Source organism: Topomyia yanbarensis, chromosome 1 (assembly GCF_030247195.1).
Source record: "Topomyia yanbarensis strain Yona2022 chromosome 1, ASM3024719v1, whole genome shotgun sequence".
NCBI lineage: Eukaryota > Metazoa > Arthropoda > Insecta > Diptera > Culicidae > Topomyia > Topomyia yanbarensis.
In genome coordinates this window covers 4,992,100-5,010,161 of record NC_080670.1, presented here as the reverse complement: position 1 = coordinate 5,010,161, position 18,062 = coordinate 4,992,100, and the positions used below count along the sequence as shown (strand labels likewise).

Here is an 18,062-nt window from a genome sequence, read left to right as displayed (position 1 = left end):
TCGAAATCACGAGCACAACTGGAAATTGTGTGCTGAATTGCAGTTGGAAATAGTGTCCGAAAAATGCGTGACCAGTGCAACACAACGAACACTAATTGCTGAACCTGCAGATCGATACTGTATGCAAAATGTCGTACTGAAAAGGTGGCTACCACAGAACATCGAGACCTAACATGCTGAAAATCTTGCCCAGATCGAAATAGGTTGATAAAATAAACACTTTTATAACCCTGAAAAAGGTTTCTAAATCAACCGAAACGTTGGAAAAAAAGAAAATGCTATTTTTTTATGTGTAGCGAGAAATAATATCAGAACTAGCATTTTTTCTCGCAAAAGCATTCAACGCACAGAACAGTGCAGCCTGTTTATCTATAGTCAGACCTATCATCGACGTTGCACAATGTACTGCCGGTCACGCCGCGGGAGGTAATTTATTCATCTGTTGTCCGTTGTCTTCAATACGATAAATTAATGTTTTTTTTGTGATCAATTTTATTTTAAATCATCAATTTCAATTTTATTTATCCTGTACTCGAAAATTAATTACTCACCTCAGGCGGCGACAGGGAAGGAACTGGGAGACGGCCGTTCCCGCAGGGAGATACTTTTTTTTGCATTCGAAACAACGGCAGCCGAATCGGTGAAGACTTTATTTGTATGTGTTTTTATTTGGTCTATAACAACAAGCCGCAATTGAGAATGATATAGCAGCCGATTATGGACTCAAATATGAAGCTTTAGATGTTTTTAGAGTTTGAAATTTAAATACTGTTCTAGTACTTGTTCGCATCTCCGCGTAGAAAACAGATTATAAGAAAAGAGGATGGCCACTTTAGGGACAGTGGTCAAATATATTCTACGAATATAAACTCTATCAACATGGGTATAAAATCTGTTAGCCGAAATCCCATTTTGTTCCTGTATAGCGTAAAACAATTAACATTTATGCTTTAATTTTAATTCCACCCTCAAGGTTTAAATCATTTCATGGTACCACTAATAAACCCCTTCTTACCTTCCGCGTTCGGATTCACTGCGGCTCTCGTACGGGACGATGATGAATGTCATTTGTCGCCAGATATCCGCCACCTCCTGGACGCCTCGTTCGATCGACAGTTCCTTTATGGCATTATTTATGATTTCTTCGGCGATATCCTGCGCGAGTTGGTAATTGTACGTTTCAGTGCCAAGTCAAGTAATAATAAAAATTAAAGAGAACATGAAAACGGAATAAATCATTTCACCGTTTTTACCCTACATAGGTATTAATAAATGTTAGATTCAAACGATATGCTGTGGCAATTTTTTGGACGGTTCATTTTGCGAATTCAATACCACCGACAGATTTATCGGGTGCATTAGGGTTGTGCGAAGTACCGTAGTCGGGCGTATAGACTCGGTATCCTTTTCTATCAGGTTCCAACGACACCCTAAACGAGCGTTTGTCATTGTCCACCGCGCGACAAAGTCGCATTAAAATCCGGAACACATTTAATAGATTTTCTTGGAATAAGTCCAGGAATAATGCTGTCCATAAAAATTTACGAACACGATAATGACATTTTCCCCGTGGCTGCCTAGGCGACGCCAGTTCCCTATTGGTAGCCAAGGGGACGAGGCACGCGAAGCCCTATATTCAGTACCTTTCGCATTAATCACTTTCGCCAGCGGGAAAAATAAAAGAAATCCCACAACCAGTACCTGGTACTTGTGCAGTTCCATGGCGAACATATTTTCCAACGTGAACCGATCGGGCGACATATCGAAGTGCTGACCAGTTTTGTCCATTAGCAGTTGCCAGTGGCGTTCCCGCAGGGCTTCATCTTTCAAACTCAACATCAGCGGCACCGATGATTTGAACTGCTTCATCTTGGTATCCAGTGCCTGGCCAACCGGGGTCTGACGGACCTATCAAGGAAGGGTGGATATGGGTTTGTGTTATTACACTAGTGCCGGAAATTGATTACAGCTGAAATAAAGCAAGAAAAAAAACTTACCGAACGAGGCAGTTTGCGGAATTCCTTCATGAAACTGTCGATTCCTTCCAGCAAGGCCTGTGGGTTCAGATTTACCCACAGCGTTCTGGACCACCTTTCGCGGGCGACCTTCTGAAGTTGGTACAGCCTGTATACCTGTCATTCAAGTGGGGGGAGAAGATGAAAAGATAGAGCTGGCATTAGCGATTGGCGTTCAAAGTGATTATAAATTATTTAGTTCCTTCCCTTTGCTTTAGATAGAAGCATCCATGGTACAGTACGGTATCGATTACAGGTTTATGTTAACCTTCCGAGTGCACGCCGTTCGGAAAATCTAGCGAAATCGTCTAGTACCAGAAGCTGTTCATGCAGTGAACCATTTGTGCGAATTCCGGAGGGTTAAAAAGTGTCAATTGTTGGCTATTTTAAATTCATAAAATTATTTGGAACCTTTCTTCTTTTCAAAAAGAAGTGTTGTTCCTTAGCGTTTTATTTTCAAAATGTTCGATCTTTTTCGAAAATGTCACCCATGTAAAATTACCGTTTTAGGTCAACAAAAACAGAATAGAATATAATTTCGACAGTATTACGTAAACCACAGGAGCAAAAAGCGTAAACTATTTTCTCTCTCTCTTTCTCTCTCTGATAGCATAACTCAGCCGGGCTTTTTTCTAAATTTTACAATGCGTAAAAATAATGAATATCATATTATTTATTATTTGTAGCATCTTGTTGACGCAGCAAGTCACCGCATGTTGAGATTCTTTTCTTTGACCACCAGCCATCATTCTACATTCATTAGAGACACCAGCCATCATTCTACTCAGACCAAACAATACGTATTTCCCCTGCATATTAAATTCTGCAGGTATTTCCTAGATTATCTAACTGAACAAAGCGAAAATATAGTTTGAGCAGTAGCCGGGAGGAACTTGGCAACATACACACTGCTCTATAGCTAATGCGATGTGATATTCCAACCGGAATACTATTAGATTACGTCAAAGGACACACAATCCGCTGAAAAAAAAAAGAACTGCCAGCTAATCAAGTGACACATTCCAGTCACACTCAAGTATATCTATTACATGATGTTATGCCCGGAAGAGTAGGAAGTTAGTAGAAATTTTTGCCACTATAAATTCCCTGAAATTCACAAGACCTCCCGGAAGATCGTCACTTTGTCCTGATAACACCTGAAAATCATAAAATTCTCCGAGGCTCCGAGATACTCCCTGATATTCGTAGGACTTATTTCTGCAACACTTCAAAACTCCACGAAATACGTAGAAATTCGCAATAATTGTAGGCTTTTCTTGAAATTCTTGAGCTCATCGATGGAGTTTGTAAAACTACCTCCAGGCCAAATATTTGAATCGGTTAGGACTTATATAATATATTATTACATACAGTATATAAAATAGTTGAAGACACCCAGCTCTTTTTTTCTTTAGTTTGTTACCACTCCTCGACTACCGCTCTTTACTACCGCAACAAACTCATTTTGTTTTATGATTTATTGGCTCTTGAATGGTAAATTAAACCTTTAAATATAAACCCATAATATAACACAACAAATCTACAAAAATACCGGAACAATAAAGGGGTGTCTTAAATTCTTTTACATACTGTACATTGTTAGGTCTGCGGTAGCCAAAATTCAACATTTCACAAACCATTTACGTTTTATTCTGCTGCAACCATTGCTATCGGTTGAAGTAAGCCCCAACAGAATGAAAAAAGGCTGTACTTTTTGCCATCGACGAATGTTTTTTTTTTTTTTTATTCATTTCGTTTATTTGATAGGCACAAATGCGTTAGCTTGGCGGTGCCAAATTCTTTTGTTTTTACATTTTGTATATTTTAAAACTAGGAGGTTACAATGTTGAAATATTTTTTTAAAAAAGAAAAATTTTACAGCTATCTTAAGACTAGAAATAAGATTCTATATACAAGAGAGGGGGCGAAAGATTTTTTTTATGAAAAAATTTTAAAACAAGGAATTCAATAGTAATAATTTTTAGGAAATATTTACAGTTATCTTAAAACTAACAATATAGTTTGGTACACAAAAGGGGGAACAAATATTTATGAGAAAATTCGCAGGTGTTTTAAGACTAGGGATACAATTCTATTTACAAGATGGGGGACAATAGTGCCGACGAATGTTGCCGTACAGGCTGCAAGCTCTCTGATGGGGACCAGCTCATAAAAAAATAGAAAAAAGAAAAACTTTCAACTCGCACATAAACTCACCACTTGCATTTCTTCGTACTCGTGTTTGCACTGCAAAAACTCATTGTAATCCGTTAATGGGATGTCGAAGAGTTTTTCCGCGTTCTCTGTGTGGGAGAAAATTGAGAAAAAAAATTAAACAAGGGAAATTGATGCATTTAGTGCAGCTTTTTGGCGCCCCTCGTCGGCTGCAGAATGGGGGCAACTCGAGAAAAAATCTAATTGTTTCAGAATTGTTAAAAGCTTTGCTTTTCCCCCTCCTCGGCACTTATCTTCTATTTAGTTAAGTGTCCAATTCGGATGAATGCTTTTTCGCGCAGATAAGCTTTGTCTTTTGTTCGCCCTCTTGATGAAAAAATCTACAGCCACTTACCGAGCTCAACGCGTTGTTTGTCCACGGCTTCAAACTCCTTTCCATATTCATCCATCAGTAAGGCACCGCGGTCCAGATCCAATCCGACTGTTCCGGGACCTTCGCTCTTGTACCGTTGGACGAATTCGTTCAGCTACAAAAACAGACATAACCACAAATATAGATTACACCATTTAGCGCACATCAAACGGGCGGAATCAAAGCGGCCACACCACATTAGATGCTCAATTTACTTCGCCCTTCTGGAGCAGACGACCGATACGATGAAGGTACGCCGCTTCAAGACCGACGTGGAGCATATAATTTCCCCTATAGGTAAAGAAAACCGGAAAACGCTGACGTAGTCACTTTGGTATACCCTCGTCGTCGTCTTACGCCGAACCGTGTGGTGGGGTGAATTTAGTTCGTCCCAACTGAAACATTACAGCTGTTTCAAAAGCACCCCGCCGCCCGGTCACCGTAGGGTAACAATTCGTAGAACACTTTGATTCCATCCAGTTTGTAAACTCGCTCGCAGTGTTGGCCCAGGCCTGGTTTGCCCCCCCCCCCCCGGGTGGAAAGGAGTGAAGAGTGCGCGAATATGTGCTCAAACTATACGCTCAAAATACTCACTTCAAAGCAGAATATACTGATCTCGTTCTGTGTCATCTCGGCAAACTTTGTCTTCGTTGATTGCAGCATATTTGCACGGTATAACGCTGAATTGAATAATTTTCGCCAGCGTTTCTCCAGCTGGTACGCCATCAGCATGTCACCGAAGGGGAGCTGCGGAAAAAGGGAAAATGGTTAGAACTTTTGTTACCGGCCACCGCTAAACTTTTCGGATCTTATTTCTATTTCTGACTGAGTTTTGAAATTGAATTAGATGTTCGGAGAAAAAGGTTGATTCTGAGGGGGCTTGTTAAGTAAGTATAGTTTATCTAAACCATCCGACGTTTCGGTTAACTGTTGTTACCTTTGTCATGGTTAATTGTTATTGATTTTATTTATTTGGATGGCAATTTTAGTTTTTTTTTTCTTTTTTCAACAGAAAACGTGTCACATGAGCTAATTTTTCTTCTTTCCCTCTAATCAATAATCGCGATAGAGTGATCCAGCACTCACAATGAGGGCCCGAATCAAGGAGCACCAAATTTGCCACAAATTTGAAGGAAATGGATCACCATCAAACACTTTCGGGTTCGGTTTCGGTTCGATTCAGCGGCACAAGTGCCGAAGCAATCAAGCTCTAAACTATGGTTGTGATGCAGCCGCAGCCAACGTTCGCTCCTTTCCGTCGAACGGATCAACAGGAAAAGGAGGGAATGGAAGCAAAGGGAGGTTCTTCAAACTTTCAAGTAGTATGTGGGATCCAAAATGGAGCAAGCAGAAAAAATATATAACTTTGCGGGAACAGTGATGTGTGTTACAAGAGGAAATTGAGCGTTGCCAGAACTGGAAGACGCTATCATATGAATTTTAGGTATGTGAAATTTTCGAGTGCCAAAACCATCGTCAACCATTTAGGGGAGGAAAAAAAGGAAATAGGAATTGATGGAACTTTGTGGTGACACGACCTTAACCAAACACGAAGCCAGACGAGGAAGTCTCAAAAGTGGCAGCAAAATTTTCCAATCGCTGGAGGGGGGAGATGAGAGTGTTTGGAAATTGATTTTGCCAAATGAGCCTGGGAAAGCGTAGCGATGTAGAACAATCTGCACGTTTGAAATTGAATTGGAAGTTGGGAAATTCGATTGCACTTTAGCTTGATCGTTAGCTTGCCAAACAAGTGGAACCAATTAAATCGGAACTCGGTCTGTTGAGTGCCACAACCGAGCTCAAAATTTAGTTGAGTGTGCTATTCGCTGCATTAGGGTTTGTTTCAAATAGGTGAAAATTTAGATTAGCTGCATGTAACATGAAAATTGCATTGCAAAAAATCACTTATTTTTGAATTTTTAAAGTATCTCACTTTCATATTACGACAAATATAAAATGAGGTCAGATGCCAAATTTCACATCATTTGGAGAATTTTAGATCTCCGGCCACATTATTTGGAGTTTTTGAAATTGGTGCTTTTGCAAAATACGGAGGAAAATATATTAAAGGCAATAACTTTTCAAGTAGCACTCCGAAAATTAGAATTAATACCTCTTTTTACAGGAAATAACCAACGTACATATTTGAATGGAGATATTCTAATTTCTCGAATAATACGGAAAACTGGGGTACTAGGCTATCATGTCCCTAGAATCTCCCATTTTTAATATATTCCTGATAATTTTACATGTTCAGCAAGGTACATTTTATGAAAATTGATTGAAAAAATAGAGATAAATGCACGAGCTAACGGAAAAATTTGATAAGTATGTCAAATTCCTCTAGAACCCCAACTTCTCGTATTCGGAGAAAGGTTGGAAAGTCACATGCCCGGAAACTGTGCATCCAAATGCTGACGAAGCCTCATTGTCTCATCATGGATCTGTTCTTCACCGTTCAGCATAAGTCTGATGTTCCAGAGAATGAAGTTTGCCAATAAATACATGATTTGGCAAGCGATCTGCTCATATGGCAAACGGAGTGCGCCGTTCGTGACTACCAGGACTGTAAACGGGGAAATCTATCTTAAGGAGCGTCCACAGAGGCGTCTACTTTCTCTGTAGAAACAACACGAGGTCCCTACGATCTGCTGGCCGGATCTAACTTCGTGCCACTATTCAAATGTCCTAGAGTGGTACGAAGCCAACGAGGTCACTTTCGTACCCAAGGATATGAACCCCACTGAACGCACAGGAACTAAGGCCCATTGAGAAATACTGAGCAATTACGAAGCAAGCACCGAATGAAATAAATATGCCAAAAGCTTACTAATGGGTCATATTTTATTGTCCGAAAGTTTTAAAAGGATCGGGTTCGCTAGGTAATGTTCCATAGCGTTTTCACGGGATGCAATTCGATGTGGGACACCCTCTCCTCTTTCATGTAACATATTGTTAAAAATTTCATATTCAACACCCCCCCCCCCCACACCCTTCCCCCTCCAGAGTGTGGTCATTTGTCATGGTCATTTTGTATACAGTTATTAGACATAAGCTCATTTAGCATAACGGATATTTGGCATAATTTTGAGAATTGATTACACTACGAGTCATTTGGCATAACGGACATTTGACATTTTTTACCCCGAAGCAGTAATTCGGCATAAAGGCCATTGGGTATAATTTCTATATATGCGTAAATTTAAGGTCATTTGGAATAATGGGAATTTAGCATAATTTTGAAAAGTGAATTACTGAAGGTCATTTGACATAATTTTCTTCATGAAAACAGGCATAATTTCAAACCTGGCGAAAAGTAAGCTCATTTGTCGTAATTTTGGGACGGGTTACTACTGAGTAAAGCCATGTCAAGTGATCCTCGAATTTTTCGCAAAATCACCGATCTTCATGAGGTATATTTTATTGTATAGGGATTATGGTGAATAGCTTTTGGTATACATATTTCGTTACAATTCCTTTTTTTCTTTAAGATATTAACCCTTAAACTTTATTGCATGATAAAATTGAAAATTTTATATCTCAAAAACTACTGAAGCTAATTCAATGAATTTTTGCACACTTATGGTATGATATTTGCACTATCTTATAAAAATATTTTTACTTTATAATTACGTGAATAACGGTATTTTGCATCTATTTAAAATTTTCAATTGTATTTTTTCTTGTGTTCTTCACGCTAAAAATTTTCAAAACTTATATCAAATTCTTTCACCTTCAATAATCTGTATTGATAATTTTTCATTTTTGTTCCTATCGAGAGTTATAGAGGATTTTGTAACAGTGCGCTGTTTCAACGCACGCACAGAGGAGCAACTGGGGTCGAATCCTGGCTAAAAACTATTTATTGCGGCTATTGCTGTTATTTTGCCTTAATATGAACTAAAAATAGACAATAACTAGTTTTTGGGAGAATTTAGCATCTATCCACCTACCAGTGCAGGGGTCAATTTTCTATATCCTTCCGAATACTTGTATTTTTGAGGTGATCCTTGTGAATACATTTGTTTTTCCCGTTGCATGAGCAGTTGGTCAGTGGAAAAGCAAAAAGAAAAGGGATGCCTATGCACATATTCATAGAGATACATTTTGCCAAACATAGTATTTGGCCCTACAGCATTTCGGCGTACCTCAAATTAGTATAAATATCAATATTTTCAAATCGCTTGGAATTTGTAGATCGGACAAGATCGGAAGAGATTTAATGTTTTTTAGATAGCCAGAATCTTGTTTTGTAATGTTGTTTCAGCAACATTGCCGGATCGCGCCGTATCATGTAACTTTTTTCACATTCGAATTTGGAATAAAATGTTAAAAAAACGTTTTTTTTAAAGCTGGTCCAATATACAGCAACACTGTTTTTTCAGTTATTTTTAAGCTGAGGTTATACAAATAGTTATGTTCAACTACGTTTGTTATAATATTGTCTTATTTAACACAGTCATCATCATATGAAAGCGATTTTGCTGGATACATAACAAAAAATGATTAAAGACCCCTTAAAATATCACTATTTTGCATCCATGCAAAAAATCTTTAGCAATTTTCGACATACTCTTTATTTTGCCACATTATGCAGTATGCTTTTAGGTATGTAAAAAAATATAACTAATTTAAAAAACGAAAAAAAAATTTGTTTGGTTATTGGCCAAGAATTTGTTCTAGTTACTCCTCTGTGGCACGGCACACTTTGATGCAGCCCGCGAGAACGTTCATATTGGCAACGTCGCACGTCACTACGTCAGAAAGCGCATCGTGTAGGAAGTGCGTATCGCATGAAACCATATCTCTCGATTAGCGCAAAAGGGCAAACTTTTCAATACGGATTATCGAAGGTGATTTTTTTTCGGATATTTTGAGATGCGTTAAATTTTTTGACCGAAGGGCACAACAAAAATTATAGTTGTTTAATATATTTTTTTTATTATTATAATTTAACGCTACTAACAATTAACATCTTTAAAAACACTTTTGTTAAACAAAATACATCTACGTTATATCCAAATTCTTTTTTAGTCTACAACATTTCTATATGAAAGTGGAAAATCTTATGCCAACAGCATTAAATGAGCGTGTAATTTAACGCACGACCCTATCACGAATGGCTGAAAAGTCGCTATGTGTATTTAAGAAAAGATTCACAATATACCGTGCTACCTCTTAGACAGAACCAACTGAAAATAAAACGTGGTGAAGTATGTCAATTTGCGAAAAATATGCCAACGCAGATTAAAACATGCCCACTGCTCAACTTTGCTCATCGGCTGGCAACAACCGAGCGCACTTGTCCGAGGTATTGAGTGACAGAAAATTAAATAACTCTTGAACAATGTAATAACGCCAAAGAGCATGCAAATTACTCAGAAAACATCACTTTCAATAATCCATAAAGAAAAGCTTGTCTTTTCGCTTTAATCTCAAAGTGTGCCGTGCGTTGAAACAGCGCTCTGTTACAAAATCCTCTATAACTCTCGATAGGAACAAAAATGAAAAATTATCAATACAGATTATTGAAGGTGAAAGATTTTTGCATAATTTGATATAAGTCTTGAAAATTTTTAGCGTGAAGAACACAAGAAAAGATACAATTGAAAATTTTAAATAGATGCAAAGTACCGTTATTTACACAATTATAAAGCAAGACTATTTTTATAAGATAGTGCAAATATCATACCATAAGTGTGCAAAAATTCATTGAATTATCTTCAGTAGTTTTTGAGATATAAAATTTTCAATTTTATCATGCAATAAAGTTTAAGGGTTAATATCTTAAAGAAAAAAAGGAATTGTAACGAAATATTTATACCAAATGCTAATCACCATAATGCCTATACAATAAATTATATCTCATGAAGATCGGTGATTTTGCGAAAAATTCGAGGATCACTTGACATGGCTTTACTCTACTGCAAGTCTTTTGAAGTTGCGATTTTTATGATCAGGGAAACACTAATTTGTAAATCCATCAATAAATTATTTTAAAATTTTGCGAAACCCAGGAATTATAAAGCTGCTAATTATCGTCTCTGTCAAGGGGTACCGTAATTGAGTTGATTGAATTGTATTTTTTACATCATATAATTCGAAATAACAGTTCATGATATAAAGAAGGATAATGTACAAATAATTTTAGTTATTGAATCGCTGATTTGGAAAGTGATAACTCGCTGGTGAAAAGTGTAAGGTTCTTCGACTATGAAAGCAAATACCAACAGCACTCATGTTGTGAGTGCCGCGAGATTAGGTTTTAACTGATTAGAGAATAAAGGCGAGTCAGTCTTGAACTGAACGTGCTACTGTAAACTACTAACGTTTAATCTTGTGTTTATTCATCCGAAAGTTTGATACACTTTAGCTGGCGACGAGGAAAAAGTGTTGTGAAATTTATTGCTAACACGCCACGTAAGTCAGTTAATGTGATTCTGACCAATTCTCCAATAATTCGTGATTTCACGTGTCGGAGTGATAAGTTTTGATACCAGTTCATCAGCCATTTTGAAGAGTCAGCCATTGTGCTGTGACAAAAGCGTGCAATTAATAGTAACACTATACAAAGTAGCAATCTGTGTTTTTTGTATTTTCGTTTAGATCGATTTGGAATATCCTGCTTTATTGCCAGAAATTGTCAAAGTGTGCAAGGTGAATTAGGGTTATTTCGCGGAGTTTCGAATAGTTGGAGTGATTTCGAGCAGTTGAGAGACTTGGATAATAACGAATCGAGAGGAGAAAAGAACAACTATAAAAGTGAGCAGAAACATAGTGACCAGAGAACGAGTTAGTGAAAAAAAGAGAACATCCAGAGAATAGAGAGTGAGAGGTAATTGGATAAAGTATCGTATAGAGATGAGTTCAAACGCCAACATTATTGGAACTATGGAACCTTATGTTCCAGGTTCATCCTTCAGCGAATATGCTGAGCGCTTTGAACATTTTTTTGAATTTAACGAAACACCTGACGAACGCAAAAGATCTATGTTCATTACCCTAAGCGGCCCAGCTGTTTTTTCTGAATTGAAACTATTGTATCCAGGGCAAACCTTAACGAATTTGACTTACACCGAGATAATAACAAAGTTAAAATCTCGTTTCGATAAGGTGGATTCAGATGTTATACAATGTTATAAATTCCACACTCGTATTCAGGCCGCTAGCGAGACAACAGAGAATTTCATTCTAGATTTGAAATTGATGGCTTCGATGTGTGATTTCGGAGATTATAGGGATAAAGCCATACGAGACAGAATTCTCGTTGGGGTGTACGATAAAAATTTACAATCACAACTCTTGAAAGAGGAGCAGTTAACTTTGGCAAGCGTAGAAAAAATAATCACACATTGGGAATTAGCGAGCTCTCGTGCACAGGTACTCAATGGTGGTATAGGATCTCAACCCCAAGTGGCATCAGTGAGAGAAAGATTAGGTAGAAGAGGGAACCACAGTGGATACAGGTACCAACACACTTACAACAATCATGATGGGAACCTTCGTAGCCGTAGTAGAAGCCGCAGTGAACGCCGAGTTTCTTTTAGAGAGAGAAGCAATAGTAGAGAGAACAGGTATGCAAATCTCACATGCAACGGCTGTGGCATGAAGGGCCACATAAAAAGGCAATGTCGCTATCGTAACCAGAGGGACCAAGGTCGAATACACAGCGTGTCTAATCCAGTGCCTTCAACGAGTACTGCAGACAATATCAACCAAGCTATGCATCGTCTTAGAGTGGAGCTCAGCGACGAGTCTGATGATTCAGGTGATTATATGTGTATGATGGTATCGTCTTTAAATAGAATAAGTAACCCTTGCTTAGTGAAACCAGTAATCGAGAATTGCGAGGTTGAGATGGAAGTAGATTCTGGCTCCGCTGTGTCTGTTATGGGTAAGAAAATGTTTCGTCGACTGTTTTATGCATCTGTACCACTATACAAGAGTGGTAGAAAATTATTGGTGGTAAATGGGGGTCGATTGCATGTACTGGGTGAAGCAGAGGTTATGGTGAGAATTAGCCATATAGAGAGAAAACTAGCACTAGTTGTCTTGGATGAGCATAGGGAAGGAAATAATTACCAATTCGTTCCACTTTTTGGTAGAGAGTGGTTGGACGTATTCTTTCCTCAGTGGCGAAATGCATTTTTGAGCAATACTGAGAGGATTAATAATATTTCCATGACAGAGAACCTAGAGCATGTTTTCGCGGAAATTAAACAACGGTATTCGAATGTTTTTCAAAAAAGTTTTGTTTCTCCTATAGTCGGATATGAAGCCGATTTAGTACTAAAAGAGGATAAGCCTATCTTCAAGAAAGCGTATGATGTTCCTTACAGATTACGTGATAAGGTGGTTGATTATCTTGATAAACTCGAGAAAGAAAATGTGATTACTCCAATAAAGACAAGTGAGTGGGCCTCACCAGTAATCGCAGTGGTCAAGAAAAATCAGGAGATAAGGCTGGTAATCGACTGCAAAGTGTCCATCAATAAATGCATCATCCCTAACACTTATCCATTACCAGTTGCGCAAGATCTTTTTGCTCGTTTGGCTGGATGTACAGTCTTCTGTGCATTAGATCTTGAAGGTGCTTATACACAGCTTTCGTTATCGGAGAGAAGCAGAAAGTTTATGGTAATTAACACGATAAAAGGTCTCTTTGTGTATAATAGACTGCCGCAAGGAGCGTCTTCCAGCGCGGCAATATTTCAACAGGTTATGGATCAGGTGTTAGAAGGAATCGAACATGTTGAATGTTATTTGGATGATGTGTTAATTGCCGGTAAAAATTTAGATGATTGTAAGAGAAAATTATATGTAGTACTAGAACGATTATCAAACGCTAATATCAAAGTTAATTGGCAAAAATGTAAGCTTTTCGTTACAAACCTTCCATTCCTCGGACATGTGATAACTGGTAAAGGGTTACTTCCATGCCCAGACAAGTTGGCGACCATTAGGGATGCTCAAGTTCCAAAAAATTCAACTGAGTTAAAGTCATATTTAGGTCTCGTAAACTATTATGGCAAATTTGTACCTAACTTATCATCTAAGTTGTGCTCACTTTATAGATTGTTAAAAAAAGATGCAAAGTTTGATTGGACACATGAGTGTCAAGAAGCATTTCAACAAAGCAAAACTCATTTAATGAATGCCAAAATCTTAGAGTTTTATGACCCCAAGAAGCCTTTAATAGTTATTTCTGATGCTTGTGGTTATGGATTAGGAGGAGTTTTGGCACATTTGGTCAATGGCGTGGAAAAACCAATTATTTTCACATCATTTTCCCTGAATCAAGCACAGAAATCATATCCAATACTGCATCTTGAAGCATTAGCACTAGTTTGCACAATAAAAAAATGTCACAAATATTTGTATGGCCAGAAATTTATTGTGTACACAGACCACAAACCACTGCTGGGAATTTTTGGTAAACAGGGGAAAAACTCCATATTCGTAACGAGATTGCAACGCTATATTCTAGAGCTATCGATATACGACTTCGAAATACATTACAGAAAGGGAGCTAATCTTGGTAACGCCGATTTTTGCTCACGGTTCCCTTTGAAACAGGCTGTTCCTAGTGAATTGGACGAGACATTTGTTAAAAGCTTGAACTATAGTCAAGATTTGCCTCTAGACTATTCTCGCGTAGCCAAGGAAACTGCGGAGGACACTTTTCTACAGAAAGTCATTCAGTATGTTAAACAAGGATGGCCAGAGAAAGTGGATAAAAGCTTTTTGAATATGTTTTCAAACAATCAAGATCTTGAAATAGCACAGGGATGCCTGATTTTTCAAGAACGTGTTGTAGTACCAGTCTCTCTCAGAAAAGAACTGCTACTGCTCTTACACGTAAACCATTCAGGGATAATAAAAATGAAACAGCTTGCTCGAAGAACTGTCTATTGGCCTGGAATTAACGCCGATATAGAAAAATACGTGCATTCCTGCGTCACATGCAGTAGAATGGCTGCCATTCCCAAGCCAAGCCCTACATCTTGGATTCCAACTACTCGACCATTCAGTAGACTTCACGCGGATTTTTTTTATTTCGGACAAAAAGTTTTTTTGCTAATCGTGGATAGTCATTCTAAATGGTTAGAGGTTGAGTGGATGAAATGTGGTACTGATGCAGTTAAAGTTAATAAAAAGTTTGCAAATATGTTCTCAAGATTTGGATTACCGGACGTAGTTGTGACAGACGGAGGACCACCTTTCAATTCGGAAGCCTTTGTAGCGTTTTTACGAAACCAAGGTGTTAAAGTTCTTAAAAGTCCCCCTTACAATCCTTCGAGTAATGGACAAGCGGAACGCATGGTGAGGTTGGTGAAGGACGTCCTGAAAAAGTTTCTGTTAGAACCCGAAGTTAAAGGGTGGGACACGGAAGATCAATTAAATTACTTTCTTATAAATTACCGGAACACATGCCTGACGCATGATGAATGTTCCTTTCCTTCAGAGAAAGTTTTTAAATACAAGCCTAAAACATTAATAGATCTAGTCAATCCGAAAAAACATTACTCTCGACAACTGATTGAAAATCCCACAGATTATAAACAGCGCCTTGTAAAAGAAAAGTGTAATAAAAAAGTTTCGAAAGATCCCTTTGATTCATTGCTATTAGGTGATATGGTTTGGGTCAAAAACAATAGATCCAATGATATTGCTAGGTGGATAGAAGGTAGGTTTATAAAAAGACTATCTTTAAATATATTCCAGGTTGCGTGTGGAAACGTAACAACAAGCGCACACAAGAGTCAACTCAAGATTCCGAATAAAGATCATGTGAGGAAGAATATAGTAGTGCCTATTGTACCAACTAGAAAAAGGAAGCGTTTGGATTCTATTGAATTGGAGGAAGATTTTAAAGGGTTCGAAGATTCATCTCACGCTAATAAACCAGAAAAAGCGGACAAGGTTTTAGTGAGAAGATCAGAACGGCTGCTAAGTAAAAAAAGAAAAAAAGCTTAAATGATTGAAAGTGTATTTGAAGAAAAATAGCATGAATTAATTTATAGTATTTAAGAAATATATATGAATGAAATTGTAAAAATTGGCATGATTGAGGGAACGTTTAATTTAAGAGGGAAGAATTGTAAGGTTCTTCGACTATGAAAGCAAATACCAACAGCACTCATGTTGTGAGTGCCGCGAGATTAGGTTTTAACTGATTAGAGAATAAAGGCGAGTCAGTCTTGAACTGAACGTGCTACTGTAAACTACTAACGTTTAATCTTGTGTTTATTCATCCGAAAGTTTGATACACTTTAAAAAGGTACAGAGAAATTTCCCAAGGCAGGTGCTTTCGTGGTCTGTTTGCGTACGACGAGAACGAGCGATATCATCATTCCCTTAAGGTACAAATAATTATACCTAATGTCCGTTATGCCAAATGACTTTCAGTGTGATCACTTTCAAAATTATGCCAAATATTCGTTATGCCAAATTACCATTTTCCATAGGTTAAAAAACAATTATTCCAAATGTCCGTTAGGCTAAACTTTCATTATACTATTAAATAAGATCCTTGAAATCCCTTTTTTATCGTTGGTCAAATAATGGAGCAAGCTTTGAATAAATTTCGTATGTTTTAATTTTGATAGATTGTAGCTCAACTCAACGCTATGAGCTATTTCAAATAAATGAATTTTTACTTTCCAAGTATTATTATTTTAGAGGGATAGAAAAAAAAATTAACTTAATGCGACTTGACAGTACAACATAACACCTAAACAACCCTAAAACTTTTACCATTGCATAATTCAAATCTCAACCCGAAGCCTCAAGTCTGGACACCGAATTACAATACAAAACCTCAGTTTGATTGCCCCATACCAAAAAAACATTCGGCACCGGAAAACGCGACTCGATTTCACAGGTTTCAATCAAGGTTCGGCAGAAAAATTTACCCCATAATCAGCATCGGTAATTTTCAATTTTACGCAGTGTTTCGAGCGCGAATTTCGTTTGCTCCATCAAAAACAGTCGAAGGGCGTGCGGAGAGACGCCCTTTTCTCAGCAACGCAGTGAAGCAAGGTTGTTTTTGTTGCTGATTTTTTAGAAGTTTGCTTGTAGCGCAGGGCGAAAAGAGGGCAGGGTTAAGCTTCGAGTTAGGTACCAAGCAAGCGTCCTCGTCGAGTGCGATGGTTCTGCTTCAATCAGCTGGGGACCCACGGAAGAGGCGAAGCGAGTCTTTCGTTCATCAATATGCAAATGAATCCGATAAAGTTTTCATCAACATGACGATGTCTGTGATGATGATGAATATCATGATGATGATGATGATGGGAACGATGATCATGGTGAAAGTTTCCAGTTTTCCGTGTCGAAATCAATGTCTCATCTTTCTATGCGGCGGTAAGAAGCGCGACTGTTGCTGAATCCGCCCATCGCCGACTAGGTCCGGTGGGGATAATCGTAAGCCAGCATAATGAAAATGATGATTTCCGTATCCGAGGAAGAAAGCGGATACAGTTGTTGCTAGCGATTGGGAAATGATTGCAGTTTGAAAAGTTACTTCATGCGCATATCTAGGATGCCAATTTTAAGATTATGTACAAGCAATGATTTATTTGGAATGAAATGAAATTTACATAAACACAGTCAAGCAATTTGCATAACACGTATGGCTTGAGAAGTGTTTTACACTATTTGAAATATTTTTTAATATATTCTTTCTTTCTATTACCTAGAATGACCGTATCAAGCGTGTAAAAAACCCAGAACAATCGAAGTGGACACTCCCTACCACGAAGTCACTTCTTGAACAAAAGTTCCTGGTAAGATTCTCTCCAGAGCTCTTTACCGACTTTGGAATTCTATACAGGGCAATTTTTCGGATTTACATACACAAAATTCTCAATGCCCCACAATCAGCAAAGGTTTCAATATGTTGTTGGAAGAATTTACAATCCTAAATTAACCGGTTAAGATGAAATATTTTGAGATTGTATGCGAAAAATAGTCGAGGAGTTTTCGGCACTAAATACCGGTCATTGAAGTAAAACAGAAACATCAACGGTTCCAAGTAGCTTCCCGGGGCTATTTCAGAAGTCGATGTAAGTGTGGGTGGCTGGAAATCTACAATGACAACCGAAAGAGATAATTCTTGATCTGTGAGCTAGGATCGAAACACTGGCAGAAACCACCGTTTATTCCAAATTTCTTAATTTTAACGATTGTGAGGCTGTGGTTGACTCTATCAAAAGCGGCAGATGGGTTGGTGTAACTAATATCAGTTTAAGCGCAAAATACCGTACCATAAAATCCAATTCTAAAGGTTGCATACGGCAGGTTAGCCGCTGTTCTACGTCCAGACGTGAAGCCGTGTTGATAGTTGAATAGATACTGCTTGTGTTTAGCCTAAATTTGTTCCATAATCGCCAATTCAAAACTGAGCTCAATGAAGTTATCCCATGATGATCGTTGATTTCTCGATTTTTTTTCTTTTCAGG

The 18,062-nt window shown here is 38.0% G+C and overlaps 1 protein-coding gene across 2 annotated transcripts in view; it reads right to left on the bottom strand.

Annotated features, from left to right (window-relative positions):
- LOC131676668 (dynein axonemal heavy chain 10) overlaps positions 1 to 18,062 on the bottom strand; it is a 103,479-nt gene that overhangs the window by 47,749 nt on the left and 37,668 nt on the right. For both annotated transcript variants that reach the window (XM_058955902.1, XM_058955903.1), the window contains exons 27-32: positions 5,197 to 5,349; positions 4,585 to 4,717; positions 4,233 to 4,318; positions 1,998 to 2,132; positions 1,702 to 1,908; positions 1,016 to 1,155 (exon numbers count right to left, since the gene is read on the bottom strand). In XM_058955902.1, the coding sequence (XP_058811885.1) occupies positions 1,016 to 1,155; positions 1,702 to 1,908; positions 1,998 to 2,132; positions 4,233 to 4,318; positions 4,585 to 4,717; positions 5,197 to 5,349 (854 nt within the window). The remainder of the gene's footprint in view (positions 1 to 1,015; positions 1,156 to 1,701; positions 1,909 to 1,997; positions 2,133 to 4,232; positions 4,319 to 4,584; positions 4,718 to 5,196; positions 5,350 to 18,062) is intronic.